General features: G+C 45.1%; 1 protein-coding gene across 1 annotated transcript in view; it reads left to right on the top strand.

The window, feature by feature from the left end:
- LOC121586823 (phosphatidylinositol-3-phosphatase SAC1-A) overlaps window positions 1–15,208 on the top strand; it is a 34,204-nt gene extending 18,996 nt beyond the window's left edge. The window contains exons 6-20 of the mRNA XM_041903820.2: window positions 813–872; window positions 1,238–1,271; window positions 1,663–1,764; window positions 2,001–2,086; window positions 2,921–3,007; window positions 3,147–3,215; window positions 3,332–3,411; window positions 3,732–3,830; window positions 7,226–7,364; window positions 9,097–9,166; window positions 9,641–9,713; window positions 12,300–12,393; window positions 12,676–12,768; window positions 13,277–13,334; window positions 14,012–15,208. Of these exons, the coding sequence (XP_041759754.2) occupies window positions 813–872; window positions 1,238–1,271; window positions 1,663–1,764; window positions 2,001–2,086; window positions 2,921–3,007; window positions 3,147–3,215; window positions 3,332–3,411; window positions 3,732–3,830; window positions 7,226–7,364; window positions 9,097–9,166; window positions 9,641–9,713; window positions 12,300–12,393; window positions 12,676–12,768; window positions 13,277–13,334; window positions 14,012–14,148 (1,281 nt within the window). The 3' untranslated portion in view covers window positions 14,149–15,208. The remainder of the gene's footprint in view (window positions 1–812; window positions 873–1,237; window positions 1,272–1,662; window positions 1,765–2,000; window positions 2,087–2,920; window positions 3,008–3,146; window positions 3,216–3,331; window positions 3,412–3,731; window positions 3,831–7,225; window positions 7,365–9,096; window positions 9,167–9,640; window positions 9,714–12,299; window positions 12,394–12,675; window positions 12,769–13,276; window positions 13,335–14,011) is intronic.
- Window positions 15,209–17,095: the final 1,887 nt, after the last annotated feature.

Here is a 17,095-nt window from a genome sequence, read left to right as displayed (position 1 = left end):
TAATACTGCAAAAAAATATGGCAAAGCAATTAACCTGTCCTGAATACAAAGTGCTATGTTTGGGGCAAATCCAACACATCACTGAGTACCACTCTTCATATTTTCAAGCATGGTGGTGGCTGCATCATGTTATGGGTATGCTTTTCATCGACAAGGAATAGGGAGTTTTTTAAGATAAAAATAAATGGAATAGAGCTAAACACAGGCAAAATCCTAGAGGAAAACCTGGTTCATTCTGCTTTCCACCAGACACTGGGAGACATAATCACCTTTCAGCAGGACAGTTAGCTAAAACACAAGGCCAAATATACACTGGAGTTGCTTACCAAGACGACATTCTCAGTGGCCTAGTTACAGTTTTGACTTAAATCTGCTTGAAAATCTATGGCAAGACTTGAAAATGGCTGTCAAGCAACAATCAACTTGACAGAGCTTAAATCGTTTTTTAAAAAGAATGACGAGCAAATCTTGTATAATCCAGGTGTGCAAAGCTCTTAGACTTACCCAGAAAGACTCACAGCTGTAATCGCTGCCAAAGGTGATTCTAACTTGTATTGACTCATGCGGTTGAAAACGTATGTAATCAAGAGATAGTGTTTTCCCCCCATTAATTACACAAAATGTTAGTATTTTTTAAAAACTTTTACATTTGTTTTTTTTTGTAGATCGTTGACCAAAAATGACAATTCAAATCAATTATAATCCCACTTTGTAACACTAGAAAAGGGTTGTGAATACTTTCTGAAGGCACTATAGATTGAGGGATTAATTTATTGAGTCTGTGATTGACTGATTGGTTCTCCTGTTTCTAGGCAGATCAGAGGTTTGTGTGGAATGGAAGCCTCCTGAGAGAGTTCCTTGCACAGCCAGAGGTGAGTGTGATGATATGCCTTATAACACATTACACATGTCCACAGCCTTCCTCCTTTGTTTCTTATTCTAATGTACCAGAGGTAAGTGTATTAGAATATGGACAAGATAACGTCAACCTTACCCCTCCAAAATTAACTATATTTGTTTGAACAATAACTATAGATGACCACAGCCTTCCTCCTTTGTTTCTTATTCTAATGTACCAGAGGTAAGTGTATTAGAATATGGACAAGGTAACGTCAACCTTACCCCTCCAAAATTAACTATATTTGTTTGAACAATAACTATAGATGACCACAGTCTTCCTCCTTTGTTTCTTGTTGAATGTATCCAGTTTAAATGTGATATTTTCTTCCCTTTTCAGCTTCACAAGTTTGCGATCCCTGTTGTCCATGGATGTATCCTTTGCATGGTCTTGCTCTGCTCCCACCGATCTTAGTGTAGTAGTAATCAGAACGTTGAGTTTGAATGGGTCTCTCTGAGTGTTCCAATAACCAATTTCAACTCAATGCAACTTAAATCATTCCCTCAGGGGGCACTTTAGGTAACCGTCGCCAGGAAATAAATAATAACATCCTCTGCTTAGAGTACAAGAACAATAACATCCTCCACTTAGGTTACGTCCCAAACGGCCATCAGTCACTGGCTATCCCCTATATAGTGCACTACTTTTGACCAGACTATATAGGGGATAGGGTGCAGTTTGGGACACAGACTTAGGTACAGCTTGGCCTATGGGCTGATGCTGTAGCAGTGTATTATGTGAGGTCCTTGATGAGCCTGATCCAGTCGTTGTGATGAAGCCGTGCCGTGTCAACGGGAAGATCTTTGAATGGATCCTCATATCCAGAAGGAGCTGCTTCAGGGCTGGGGTCAGGTACTACGTCAGAGGTAAGACACATGGCCACGTCCCAGTTGGCACCCTGTTCCCTATGTTGTGCACTACTTTTGACCAGGGCTCATAGGGCCCTGGTCTAAAGTAGTGCACTATATAGGGAACAGGGTGCCAATTGGGTACGCAGCCATTGTACTGTACTGAGCAGCATTACTGGCATGTTGAATCGGTAATGGCCCCGTGGACATGCGTAATCATTCTCTCATTATCATTATTCGTTTTTTTTCCTCAGGTATCGATTCTGAGGGCCACGCTGCTAACTTTGTGGAGACGGAGCAAATAGTCCTGTACAATGGAGGGAGGGCTTCATTCGTACAGGTGAGTTTGAAAAGTAGAAGTAGTAGTAGCAGTAGAAGTAGCAGTAGTAGTAGAAGTAGTAGTAGTAGACGGTGGTGGTAGTAGACTGCAGTAGAAGTAGAAGTAATAGTAGTAGTAGTAGCAGTAGTAGTAGCAGTAGTAGTAGCAGTAGTAGCAGCAGTAGTAGTAGCAGTAGTAGTAGTAGTAGTAGTAGCAGTAGTAGTAGTAGTAGCAGTAGTAGTAGTAGTAGTAGCAGTAGTAGTAGTGATAGTAGTAGCAGTAGTAGCAGCAGTAGTAGTAGCAGTAGTAGTAGTAGTAGCAGTAGTAGTAGCAGTAGTAGTAGCAGTAGTAGTAGTGATAGTAGTAGCAGTAGTAGCAGCAGTAGTAGTAGCAGTAGTAGTAGTAGTAGTAGCAGTAGTAGCAGCAGTAGTAGCAGTAGTAGTAGCAGTAGTAGTAGCAGTAGTAGTAGTAGCAGTAGTAGCAGTAGTAGTAGCAGTAGTAGCAGTAGTAGTAGTAGCAGTAGTAGTAGTAGTAGTAGTAGTAGTAGTGATAGTGATAGTAGTAGTAGTAGTGATAGTAGTAGTAGTAGTAGTAGACTGTTGTAGTAGTAGTAGTAGTAGTAGTAGTAGTAGTAGACTGTTGTAGTAGTAGTAGTAGTATAAGTAATAGCAGTAGTAGTAGTAGTAGTAGTAGACTGTAGTAGTAGACAACAGCAATAGTAGTCGTAGAAATAGTAGTAGTAGAATTAATAGTAGTAGTAGTTGTTTCCAGTTATTGAATAGGCTCTGAACCAATCCAGAGAAATAAGAGCGTTTTTAAAGTTTTTTTTCAGATAATGTTTGTTTCCCTCCACAGACACGAGGCTCCATGCCCTTCTTCTGGTCTCAGAGGCCCAACCTGAAATACAAGCCCAAACCACTGATCAGCAACAACACCAATCACGTAAGGGATTTTACATCTTCTGTTTCCCTCTTTCTATTGCATTACAGTACAACAGGTCAAAGGTTAGGTAAACCCACTCTGTGGATCTTTTGTCTACCAAATCATCAATTAACGCATTTTTCCCCAACTGTCTTCATAGATGGATGGCTTCCAGAGGCATTTTGACTCCCAGGTCCTCATCTATGGAAAGCAGACCATTCTGAACTTGGTAGGCCCCTCCATTTTTTTTTTAAAGCCTCACAATGGCTAACATCACTTTGTCACATAATTGTGAGAGAGACGCATTAGAGAGATGGATATAAGATTGTGTTCTTTTTCCTCCAGGTCAATCAGAAGGGTTCAGAGAAGCCCCTGGAACAAGCCTTTGCCAAGATGGCGTCTGGCTTGGAGAACGGCATGATCAAGTAGGAACAGACCACCGCTCTCCTGAACACTCACCCATCTGGCTTAGCATTTTGAGTGATTTATACCTTTTTAGATGGGCGGCAGGTAGCTTAGTGGGTAAGAGCGTTGTGCCAGTAACCGAAAGGTCGCTGGTTCTAATCCCCGAGCCGACTAGGTGAAAAATCTGTCGATGTGCCCTTAAGCAAGGCACTTAACCCTAATGGCTCCTGTAAGTCGCTCTGGATAAGAGCGTCTGCTAAATGTAAAAATGATGAGGATGGATGGATGGATGGATGAATGGATGGATCTAGTGTATTCATGCTGTTTCTATTGGCTGCAGGTACGTAGCATTTGACTTCCACAAGGAGTGCAGCCGGATGAGATGGGATCGTCTGAATATCCTGGTGGACAATGTAGCTGAGACACAAGATGAATACAGGTATTTCTCCCTATTGACTCCTTTTTAAATAGCTGCTAGTCTACACCCACAACCATACAAGACTCCAGTTAAGTTCCTTAGCAAGAGGATAGGCATATGAACACAAAGGAGAGGGTCGTTTTCATTCTTTCTACCCTTTTATCTCTGGTCTGTCTTCAGGGTAACATACCTGTGATTACATTACGGTAGTCAGTCTGGTCTGTCTTCAGGGTAACATACCTGTGATTACATTACGGTAGTCAGTCTGGTCTGTCTTCAGGGTAACATACCAGTGAGTACAGTAGTCAGTCAGTGACGTCTGAAAAACCTCCGGGCATATGTGTTCAGGCTTGCATCCCAAATGGAACCCTATTCCATACATAGTGCACTAGTTTTGACCAGGGCCCAAGTAGACAAATCAAATCAACTCAAATTATATTTGTCACATGCGCCGAATACAACAGGTGTAGACCTTACAGTGAAATGCTTACTTACAAGCCCTTAACAACAATGCAGTTTTGAGAAAAATAAGTGTTAAAGTATTTACTAAATAAACTGGAGAAAAAAAAGAGCAACAATAACATAACAGTAACGGGGTGTCAATGCAAATATCCCGGGTAGCCATGATTAGCTGTTCAGCAGTCTTATGGCTTGGGGGTAGAAGCTGTTAAAAAGCCCTTTGGACCTAGACTTGGCGCTCCGGTACCGCTTGCCGTGTGGTAGCAGAGAGAACAGTCTATGACTAGTGTAGCTGGAGTCTTTTGGCAATTTTTTGGGCCTTCCTCTGACACCGCCTGGTATTGAGGTCCTGGATGGCAGGAAGCTTGGCCCCAGGCGGTGATGCAACCTGTCAGGATGCTCTCGATGGTGCAGCTGTATAACTTTTTGAGGATATGAGGACCCATGCCTAATCTTTTCAGTATCCTGAGGGGGAATAGGCGTTGTCGTGCCCTCTTCACGACTGTCTTGGTGTGTTTGGACCATGATAGTTTGTTGGTGATGTGGACACCAAGGAACTTGAAACTCTCGACCCGCTCCACTACAGCCCTGTCGATGGTAATGGGGGCCTGTTTGGCCCTCCTTTTCCTATAGTCCACGATCATCTCCTTTGTCTTCATCACGTTGAGGGAGAGGTTGTTGTCCTGGCACCACACTGCCAGGTCTCTGACCTCCTCCCTATAGGCTCTCATTGTTGTCAGTGATCAGGCCTACCACTGTTGTGTCGTCGGCAAACTTAATGATGGTGTTGGAGTCGTGCTTGGCCATGCAGTCATGGGTGAACAGGGAGTACAGGAGGGGACTGAGTACGCACCCCTGAGGGGACCCCTTGTTGAGGATCAGCGTTGCAGATGCATTGTTACCTACCCTTACCACCTGGTGGCGGCCCGTCAAGAAGTCCGGGGGCGACAGGTAGCTTAGTGGGTAAGAGCGTTGTGCCAGTAACCGAAAGGTTGCTGGTTCTAATCCCCAAGCTGACTAGGTGAAAAATCTGTCGATGTGCCCTTAAGCAAGGCACTTAACCCTAATTGCTCCTGTAAGTCGCTCTGGATAAGAGCGTCTGCTAAATGACTAAAATGTAAATGTAAATGTAAAGTCCAGGATCCAGTTGCAGAGGGAGGTGTTTAGTCCCAGGGTCCTTAGCTTAGTGATGAGCTTTGAGGGCACTATGGTGTTGAACACTGAGCTGTAGTCAATTAATAGCATTCTCACGTAGGTGTTCCTTTTGTCCAGGTGGGAAAGGGCAGTGTGGAGTGCAATAGAGATTGCGTCATCTGTGGATCTGTTGGGGCGGTATGCAAATTGGAGTGGGTCTGGGGTTTCTGGGATAATGGTGTTGACGTGAGCCATGACCAGCCTTTCAAAGCACTTCTTGGCTACAGACGTGAGTGCTACGGGTCGGTAGTCATTTAGGCAGGTTAACTTGGTGTTCTTCGGCACAGGGACTATGGTGGTCTGCTTGAAACATGTTGGTATTACAGACTCGGTCAGGGACATGTTGAAAATGTCAGTGAAGACACTTGCCAGTTGGTCAGCGCATGCTCGGAGTATATGTCTTTGTAATCCGTCTGGCCCTGCGGCCTTGTGAATGTTGACCTGTTTAAAGGTCTTATTCACATCGGCAATGGAGAGCGTGATCACACAGTCGTCCGGAACAGCTGGTGCTCTCATGCATGCTTCTGTGTTGCTTGCCTCGAAGTGCGCATAGGCTCGTGTCACTGGGCAGCTCGAGGCTGTGCTTCCCGTTGTAGTCCGTAGTAGTTTGCAAGCCCTGCCACATCCGACGAGCGTCGGAGCCGGTGTAGTAGGATTCAATCTTAGTCCTGTATTGATGCTTTGCCTGTTTGATGGTTCGTCGGAGGGCATAGTGGGATTTCTTATAAGCGTCCGGGTTAGAGTCCTGCTCTTTGAAAGCGGCAGCTCTACCCTTTAGCTCAGTGCAGATGTTGCCTGTAATCCATGGCTTCTGGTTGGGGTATGTACGTACGGTCACTGTGGGGACGATGTCATCGATGCACTTATTGATTAAGCCGGTGACTGATGTGGTATACTCCTCAATGCCATCGGATGTGTTCCGGGAACATATTGCATTCTGTGCTAGCAAAATAGTCCTGTAGCTTAGCATCTGCGTCATCTGACCTGCTGTTCTATCTTGCCGAGGCACAGAAAACCCTGCCAGCTGTATGTTATCCATGTTGTTGTTCAGCCACGACTCGGTGAAACATAAGATATTACCGTTTTTAATGTTCCGTTGGTAGGATAGTCTTGATCGGAGCTCATCCAGTTTATTCTCCAATGATTGCACGTTGGCCAATAGGACGGATGGTAGAGGCGGGTTACCCACTCGCCGACTAATTCTTACAAGGCACCCGACCTAGGTCCCCTATATCTCTGTCTCTTTTTCATGCGAATGACGGGGATTTGGGTGAAGTAATCCTTCGCGTCCGACTCGTTAAAGAATAAATCTTGGTCCAGTACGAGGTGAATAATCACTGTTCTGATATCCAGATGCTCTTTTCGGTCATAAGAGACGGTGGCAGAAACAATTATGTACAAAATAAGTTACAGACAACGCGAAAAAACACACACACAATAGCACAATTGGTTAGGAGCCCGTAAAACAGCAGCCATCTCCTCCGGCGCCATTATATAGGGAATAGGGTGCCATTTGGGACACACCCCCTAGCCTTGTCTTTATTATAAATGGACCCCTCTGTTGTCTCCCTGCAGCGGAGGGCTAGGTGGTGTCCCGTCGTTACAGTGCTGTTACTGGCTCTCTCCTAGCCTCGTCTACTGACCCCTCTGTCTCCCTGCAGTGGAGGGCTAGGTGGTGTCCCAACGTTACAGTGCTGTTACTGGCTCTGAGGATGTGTGTTCTCCTAGCCTCGTCTACTGACCCCTCTGTTGTCTCCCTGCAGCTACTTCATGGTTGACACGGAGGGGAAGGTGTTGTCCCAGCAGAAGGGGACGTTCCGCAGTAACTGCATGGACTGTCTGGACCGCACCAACGTCATCCAGAGCATGCTGGCCCGCCGCTCCATACAGTCCCAGCTACAGGTAGGAAGTCCTCCAGAGCTGGCCCGCCGCTCCATACAGTCCCAGCTAACAGGTAGGAAGTCCTCCAGAGCTGGCCCGCCGCTCCATACAGTCCCAGCTACAGGTAGGAAGTCCTCCAGAGCTGGCCCGCCGCTCCATACAGTCCCAGCTACAGGTAGGAAGTCCTCCAGAGCTGGCCCGCCGCTCCATACAGTCCCAGCTACAGGTAGGAAGTCCTCCAGAGCTGGCCCGCCGCTCCATACAGGTCCAGCTACAGGTAGGAAGTCCTCCAGAGCTGGCCCGCCGCTCCATACAGTCCCAGCTACAGGTAGGAAGTCCTCCAGAGCTGGCCCGCCGCTCCATACAGTCCCAGCTACAGGTAGGAAGTCCTCCAGAGCTGGCCCGCCGCTCCATACAGTCCCAGCTACAGGTAGGAAGTCCTCCAGAGCTGGCCCGCCGCTCCATACAGTCCCAGCTACAGGTAGGAAGTCCTCCAGAGCTGGCCCGCCGTCCATACAGTCCCAGCTACAGGTAGGAAGTCCTCCAGAGCTGGCCCGCCGCTCCATACAGTCCCAGCTACAGGTAGGAAGTCCTCCAGAGCTGGCCCGCCGCTCCATACAGTCCCAGCTACAGGTAGGAAGTCCTCCAGAGCTGGCCCGCCGCTCCATACAGTCCCAGCTACAGGTAGGAAGTCCTCCAGAGCTGGCCTGCCGCTCCATACAGTCCCAGCTACAGGTAGGAAGTCCTCCAGAGCTGGCCCGCCGCTCCATACAGTCTCAGCTACAGGTAGGAAGTCCTCCAGAGCTGGCCCGCCGCTCCATACAGTCCCAGCTACAGGTAGTAAGTCCTCCAGAGCTGGCACGCCGCTCCATACAGTCCCAGCTACAGGTAGGAAGTCCTCCAGAGCTGGCCCGCCGCTCCATACAGTCCCAGCTACAGGTAGTAAGTCCTCCAGAGCTGGCACGCCGCTCCATACAGTCCCAGCTACAGGTAGTAAGTCCTCCAGAGCTGGCACGCCGCTCCATACAGTCCCAGCTACAGGTAGGAAGTCCTCCAGAGCTGGCCCGCCGCTCCATACAGTCCCAGCTACAGGTAGTAAGTCCTCCAGAGCTGGCACGCCGCTCCATACAGTCCCAGCTACAGGTAGTAAGTCCTCCAGAGCTGGCCCACTGCTCCATACAGTCCCAGCTACATGTGTGTGGATGTTATATGCTTATTTTTGCTAGACAGTACACTCCGATGGAGCAGGCAGAGTACCCCATTCTACCTCCATACAGTCCCAGCTACAGGAGTGTGGGAGTTACACATACACTCAGAGGGACCATTTAATGCATAATATGTTAATTTATACAGTCCCAGCCACAGGTAGGAGCTAGGAGGGTTGCACTCATTATCACTTGAAGAAAAGGAAAACCTGCACACTGCTCCGCAGTAGTATTTAAACCCATTATTTCTTGACAGATACTCAGCGACCAGGCAGAGAACCTCAAACCCCCTGGTTTCGCACACTGTGGGAGTTATCATTCTGACAGTTCCATAAGAGAACAAACTAAGAAAGTTATAGGTGGGAGGCAGAGAGTTGAACAAAGGGTTGCTCAAAGACAACCAGTAGCTACTGTTTCACACAGTTGGATACATTATTATTGACAGTTTCTTTTAGAGAACAAGCTGAAAGACTGAGCCCTGTCCCTAGTTCCCTACCTTATCCCCTTCTAAATGGACTTATGTATGCTTGTTTGGTGTTTGTCCACAGCGGATGGGTGTCCTGCATGTGGCCCAGCGGATTGAGGAGCAGGCTGATTTCGAGAAGATCTACAAGAATGGTAAGTGGCCACCCTCTACAGCCCATGAATGGCAGCTACTTTAGGCCTTTTCACACTGCATTCTCTTAGGCCAGGGATATCACTAACCCTGGGTTAAACTTAGCCCCGGGCTAAGGGGGCTGTCAGCCCTGGGCTAAGGGGCTAAGGGGGCTGTCAGCACTGGACTAAGGGGGCTGTCAGCCCCGGACTAAGGGGGCTGTCAGCCCCGGGCTAAGGAGGCTGTCAGCCCCGGCTTAAGGAGGCTGTCAGCCCCGGGCTAAGGGTGCTGTCAGCCCCGGGCTAAGGGTGCTGTTAGCCCCGGGTTAAGGAGGCTGTCAGCCCCGGGCTAAGGGTGCTGTCAGCCCCGGGCTAAGGGGGCTGTCAGCCCCGGGCTAAGTGTAGCGTGTGAACGCAGCTTTTGAGTGTCCTATGAGGTTGATCTGTCTGGTGTGTCACACTGCTCTGCTAATAATGTCTGTCTGTTTTCTGTGCTAGCTTGGGCTGATAATGCCAACGCATGCGCCAAACAGTACGCTGGTACAGGAGCCCTGAAGACTGACTTCACAAGGTATAGAAATGCGTTTCGGTGTGCTGCTGCCTTCAGAAAGTATTGTGTTACAGCCTGAATTCAAATGGATTAAATTTAGATCTTGTGTCACTAGCCTACCCCATAATGTCAAATTATTTTTTACAAATTAATTAAAAATGAAAAGCTGAAATGTCTTGAATCAATAAGTATTCAACCCCTTTGTTATGACAAGCCTAAATAAGTTCAGGAGTAAACATTTGCTTAACAAGTCTCATAATAAGTTGCATGGACTCACTCTGTGTGCAATAATAGTGTTTAACATGATTTTTGAATGACTACCTCATCTCTGTACCCCACACATACAATTATCTGTAAAGTCCCTCGGTCGAGCAGTGAATTTCAAGCACAGATTCAACCACAAAGACCAGGGATGTTTTCCAATGCCTCGCAAAGAAGGGCACCTATTGGTAGATGGTTAAAAAAAAAAAGCAGACATTTGAATATCCCTTTTGAGCATGGTAAAGTTATTAAGTACACCTTGGATGGTGTATCAATACACCCAGTCACTACAAAGATACAGGCATCCTTCCTAACTCAGTTGCCGGAGAGGAAGGAAACCGCTCAAGGAGTTCACCATGAGGCCAATGGTGACTTTAAAACAGTTACAGAGTTTAATGGCTGTGATAGGAGAAAACTGAGTACGGATCAACAAAATTGTAGTTACTCCACAATACTAACCTTTAACTTTTTGTCCTGAATACAAAGTGTTATGTTTGGGGTAAATCCAATAAAACACATTACTGAGTACCACTCTCTATATTTTCAAGCATATTGGTGGCTGCATCATGTTATGGGTATTTTCATTTTTTTTGTAACCTTTATTTAACTAGGCAAGTCAGTTAAGAACAAATTCTTATTTACAATGACGGCCTACACCGGCCAAACCCGGACGACGCTGGGCCAATTGTGCGCCGCCCTATGGGACTCCCAATCACGGCCGGTTGTGATACAGCCTGGAATCGAACCAGGGGGGTCTGTAGTGACGCCTCAAGCACTGAGATGCAGTGCCTTCGACTGCTGCGCCACTCGGGAGCCCGTACCCACTCGGTATGCTTCTAATCGTTAAGGACTGGGGAGTTTCTCAGGATATAAAATCATCGGAATGGAGCTAAGCACAGGCAAAATCCTAGAGGAAAACCTGGTTCAGTCTGCTTTCCATCAGACACTGGGAGATTAATTCACCTTTCAGCAGTACAATAACCTAAAACACAAGGCCAAATATACACTGGAGTTGCTTACCAAGAATGTTCCTGAGTGGCCGAGTTAGTTTTGACTTAAATCTACTTGAAAATCTATGGCAAGACTTGAAAATGGTTGTCTAGCAATTTGACAGCTTGAAGAATTTTGAAAAAAATCATGGGTAAATGTTGCACAATCCAGCTCTTAGAGACTTACCCAGAAACACTCACAGCTGTAATTGGTGCCAAAGGTGCTTCTACAAAGTATTGACTCATGGGTGTGAATGCTTATGTAAATTAGATATTTATGTATTTTATTTTCAATACATTTGCAAACATTTCTACAAACATGTTTTCACTTTGTCATTATGGAGTATTGTGTGTAGATGGGTGAGAGAGAAAAAATCAATTTAATCCTTTTTTTAATTCAGGCTGTAACACAACACAATGCGGAATAAGTCAAGGGGTATGAATACTTTATGAAGGCACTGTATACAGGCCTGCATGTCAGTGTACCTCTGACCTCTGAAATATATACAGGCCTGCATGTCTCCAGAGACTATGCTCGTGTGTTTGGAGGTCAACTGTTGGTTGTGTGGCTTCAATTTGAAGTCACTTTTCTTTCATTTCTATGCAGACTGTCTACATTTTTAATTTACATTTTAGTCATTTAGCAGACGCTCTTATCCAGAGCGACTTACAGTTAAGTGAGTGCATACATTATTTTTTTCATACTGGCCCCCCGTGGGAATCGAACCCACAACCCTGGCGTTGCAAACGTCATGCTCTACCAACTGAGCTACATCCCCTGCCGGCCATTCCCTCCCCTACCCTGGACGACGCTGGGCCAATTGTGCGCCGCCCCATGGGTCTCCCGGTCGCGGCCGGCCACGACAGAGCCTGGATTCGAACCAGGATCTCTAGTGGCACAGTTAGCACTGCGATGCGGCGCCTTAGACCACTGCGCCACTCGGGAGCTAGGTACTAGCTGGTTGGTGGATAATCTCCATGTGGCCATGAGCTGTTGATGGATGTTATTTCTCCTTCAGCAGATTGATGCCATTAGTATTGCTATGTGGACATTAGGGCAGACAGTCTGGCTACTGTCTGCCCTGGGGCGGCAGGTAGCTTAGTGGTTAAGAGCGTTGTGCCAGTAACTGAAAGGTCGCTGGTTCTAATCCCCGAGCCGACTAGGTGAAAAATCTGTCGATGTGCCCTTGAGCAAGGCACTTAACCCTAATTGCTCATGTAAGTCGCTCTGGATAAGAGCGTCTGCTAAATGATTAAAATGTAAATGTAAATGTACTTGCTTGCTGGTGACTGTATCACTCATTGTTGTGTTGACAGTGTCTGTTATTGATGGTTGTTGTTTCCTGTCCTCCGCCAGGACAGGGAAGAGGACCCAGATGGGCCTGGTGATGGACGGAGTCAACTCTGCCATTCGCTACTACAAGAACAACTTCTCTGACGGCTTCAGACAAGTACGTCTGATTTTTTCAGTTTAAAAGCCTAGAAAAAGGGACGTGTTCCTTTTGTGAACTACATAAGGTAGTCACAGCAATAAATAATCAGATATCTACTGTGTAGTTGATACATTTGCTGCTATAGACCAATATCGTTGTCCTCTAAAATCATAATTTTACAAAAACTGAACATAATTCTTCATCCATGTTTTTGTAGAGAGACATGGAGATATTTCGCTGTGTTCTTTTGTCAGTCCTTTAAAGAGTAAATAAAATAGTATTTGTGTTTCTTGTCTCCAGGATTCCATTGATTTGTTCCTTGGAAACTACGCTGTTGATGAAACAGACGGACCCACTCCACTCCGCATCCAGAAGGACTGGAAGTTCCTCACGGTCAGTTGCCTCTCCCCATCTCACAGTAGTAATCAAATCAAAATCAAATCAAAATTGTATTTGTCACATGCGCCGAATACAACCGGTGTGTAGGCCTTTTCAGTGAAATGCTTACTTACAAGCCCTTAACCAACAATGCAGTTTTAAGAAAAATAAGTGTTAAGTAAAAAATAGATAAGTAGAAAATTAAAGAGCAGCAATAAAATAACAGTAGCGAGGCTATGAACAGGGGGTACCGGTACAAAGTCAATGTGCAGGGGCACAGGTTAGTCGAGGTAATTGGGGTAATATCTACATGTAAAGGGATGTATCATAGGGGTGAGAGGTGGGGAGAGGCCTTTTTGGGATGTCCTGGCACCAGTCAGGATGCCAAGACTGATCATCATGTTTTGTGATTCACTTTACACGACTAAATCTCTGGTACTCTCCTCCATTTTAATACAGAGTTCTGCTTTCCCCCCCCCCCCCAAACTACGAATAATATATTTTTGTCATCTTTGTCTTGCAGCTGCCCATCATCATGGTGGTGGCGTTCTCTATGTGTATCATCTGCCTCCTCATGGCTGGTAAGAAAACCACTGTTGATCTCCATCTGACAACCCCTTGTCTAAAGGAACATTTTAGCCTTTTAACTCTAGCCATATTAACCTCGGGACACAAGGGCATGCTAGCTTGTTCTGTTTTTGTCTATATCCTTAAAATGTTTCATCTCTGGTCACAAAAATGTATACATTTGTTATGGTCTCTGACGAGTGTCCCCCTCTGTCTCTTTGTGTCCTTGATATGTGTTGTTCTCTGACGAGTGGTGTCCCCCTCTGTCTCTTTGTGTCCTTGATATGTGTTGTTCTCTGACGAGTGGTGTCCCCCTCTGTCTCTGTGTCCCCCTCTGTCTCTGTGTCCTTGATATGTGTTGTTCTCTGACGAGTGGTGTCCCCCTCTGTCTCTTTGTGTCCTTGATATGTGTTGTTCTCTGACGAGTGTCCCCCTCTGTCTCTGTGTCCTTGATATGTGTTGTTCTCTGACGAGTGTCCCCCTCTGTCACTGTGTCCCCCTCTGTCTCTGTGTCCTTGATATGTGTTGTTCTCTGACGAGTGGTGTCTCTTTGTGTCCTTGATATTTGTTGTTCTCTGACGAGTGGTGTCCCTCTGTCTCTTTGTGTCCTTGATATGTGTTGTTCTCTGACGAGTGGTGTCCCCCTCTGTCTCTTTGTATCTGACGAGTGGTGTCCCTCTCTCTTTCCCAGGTGACACGTGGACTGAGACCCTGGCGTACGTGTTGTTCTGGGGCACTGCTGCTGCAGTCACCGCTGCCGTCATCGTCTTCAACGGCCGTGACTTTGTGGACGCCCCCAAACTGGTGCAGAAAGAGAAGATGGACTGAATGTGTGTTTGTGGAAAGCAGCTCGGCCCAGCGGACTCCTATACCTCTTCATCTTCATCCAACTCTTCTTCCTCCCGGCTGCTTGAGGCTCGGACACTGTACTGACCTGCTGCTCTCCACACTGTCCTCCTAGGCTGCATCCCAAATGGCACCCTATTCCCTATATACTGCACTGGAATAAGGTGCCATTTGGGACAGCGCCATAGAGTTTCCATTGGGGTTTCTACTCTAACCCACTGAAGCCGCTCTGAACTCTACAGTCTCCTATCAGACTCTGGCCTCCTTCACTTCCTTCCTATCCCACATTCCTTAGATCATGATGTATACTGACCTTTTTATTATGTTTAATTTCTCTGTGTTGGACAAGGTTGGTGTACGTTCGGTCAACCTTGGTGATGGTTTAACCAACTGAAGGCATATGGTAATAGTTAGTTATTACAGAGGTCTCAGAAAACTTTTTGATGGCACTTTAGTGAATTGCAGCAGAATTCTTCATTTTCCATGAAAGCAACTTAAAAACAAGACAATGTTCAATATTCTTGTTATACATTAATTAATGGTTTCTTTGGTTTTAACGTTTCTGTTTACTGTAATTATAATGCAGTGATGTCTTTTAAACAATAGAAATCTACAGAGAAACGTTTGGCACTTTCACATGCACTAGAATGACTGGGGTACATCGTTTAGAAAGATAACATGTTTTAGTTGTTCTCTTGAATGTAAGCCTTACTAAATAAGCCTTACTAAACGACTAATTTAAAGAACATCTAAACTAGCTAGTTCTCCTAGAGAAGAATGACATGGGGGTCGGGGGGACAATGTATTCCTATTATGAACTTAAATCATGCAGTAGTATTTATTATGATTTCTATTTTTAAGTAAGGGCTTCTTGCTTGTCTTACCATCTTGTTTTGGCACTTTGGGTGAACATGAAATAAGTTGCACATAGTATGTGATCTGAGCGGTGTGAGATGTTGTTAATTCATTTAAGCAATAAGGCCCGAGGGGGTGTGGTATATGGCCAATATACCACGGCTAAGGGCTGTTCTTAGGCACGACGCAACGCAAAGCCATATACCACAAACCCCCCGAGGTGCCTTATTGCTATTATAAACTGGTTACCAACGTAATTAGAGCAGTATAAAAAAAAAATTTGTCCTACCCATGGTATACGATCTGATATACCACGGCTTTCAGCCAATCAGCATTCAGGGCTGGAACCACCCAGTTTATGATGTTGGTTATAGGGTAGTCACCATATCATAGTTCTGTCCTAATAACCTTGACTTGTCAGTGTTTTCTTGTTGACCTCTCACAGTAATTTGGGATTGTAATGCTCCAGATACAGAATTTAAAACCACACGTTAGACCTCTACTCTTACAAGCTTGCCCCTCCATGATTGAGGGAGTGGACATAACCATTCCTTGTTATCGTGAATATGTTTGAATATGATTTATAATCTTAATGGTTTTCAGGTTTTTTTCCCCAGACTTTCTGTATTCAATAGATTGTTTTGTAGCTCTGAATATTTCCATCTTGCATATGCAGTGTTGAGTACTTATTCTAAATACAGAAGTGGAGGTCATTGCATAAATATTTTTGAACGTAATTGCAATTCCATTGCTCCTTAGAATGTATTATTGTAATCTGCCAGTGATTTACTACAAAATAAGTTTTAGCTCAATTAGAATTATGTTTTAGTTAATATGCTAGAATTAATATTTATTCTAGCTGGGCTGTGGTAACTACAAAGAGGGGAGGACCAACTCAAGCTTGTCTACTTTGATACCGTTATGTCTGTGTTTCCATGAACATATCCTTGTAATTATAGATGCTATATATTTTACAATGAGATTGTACGCTGAGCACTTATTTGCAAAGTCTATACTAAATGTAAAGATCAAGTAGTGATTTTTGTCTGAGTGAGAATTTAGAAATGTTTACCTGATCTTCTGTGTGAGTCAACAGCATTTTAAAGGTGTATGATTTGCCTGGTGAATATTTTTGCTTATATGGGGATTGGAAACAATCTTGAGATTTATGTTTTTAATATTTATCTGACACAGGAGGCTGGTAGCACATTAATTGGGGAGGATGGGCTTGTTGTAATGAGTGGAATGGAACCAAACGTGTTTCCATGGTTTCCATGTGTTTGATCCCATTCCATTCACTCCGTTCCAGCAATTATTATGAGCCGGCCTCCCCTCAGCAGCCTCCACTGCTTTCAGAATATTAGATGTATTTTGGAATATGGTTGTTTCCGTGAATGGATTAATAGTGGTAGTGGATGATTTTTATTTTTTAAATCATATTTTTTTACTCCGTCACCATTCCTTGGTTGGTATTCAAAACCCTGAACATTCCCATATGACCATAATACATGTAACTGGGGCTGCGATGTAGCCTGGTCCCAGATCTGTTTGTGCCGTCATGCCAAATCAATGAGTGACATGGAGTTGGCATGATAGCACAAACAGACTGGAACCCAGGCTAGCTATGAAGACCCTGGCCAGTAAATCAACTTTTGAGGTTAGTTGTAGACTTTTACATTTTGCAATTGTAAGTGGTGGGCTGTTACTATGAAACTAGTTCTCTATCTTCATTGGTTTACCAGAAAGGCCATATTCCCAATTGGTGCGGTATTTTTTTGTTGTTGAAATGACCATTGAATAAAAATAAATAACCAAGTACTGCCACTGGCAAGGACAGGTTACTGAGTGGTTCAGGGGTATGACAGGATCAGTAGCTTGCTACAGTAGTTAGATTGTAAAACTTGACATCAAATGATTATACTTCTAGCCAATCAGATGGAAATAAGTAAACACTATAGTGAAAGATGTAAGATCTAATTCACAATGTCATTGAGAGGGCAGTTGCAAATGTGCTATTTCATCATGAATGGTCATATACTCGAATAGGTCATCCTACCTGTCCCTAGCCCAATAT

This window comes from Coregonus clupeaformis, chromosome 17 (genome assembly GCF_020615455.1).
Source record: "Coregonus clupeaformis isolate EN_2021a chromosome 17, ASM2061545v1, whole genome shotgun sequence".
NCBI lineage: Eukaryota > Metazoa > Chordata > Actinopteri > Salmoniformes > Salmonidae > Coregonus > Coregonus clupeaformis.
Note: the sequence above shows the minus strand (reverse complement) of the source record. Positions and strands in the feature narration are given on the sequence as shown.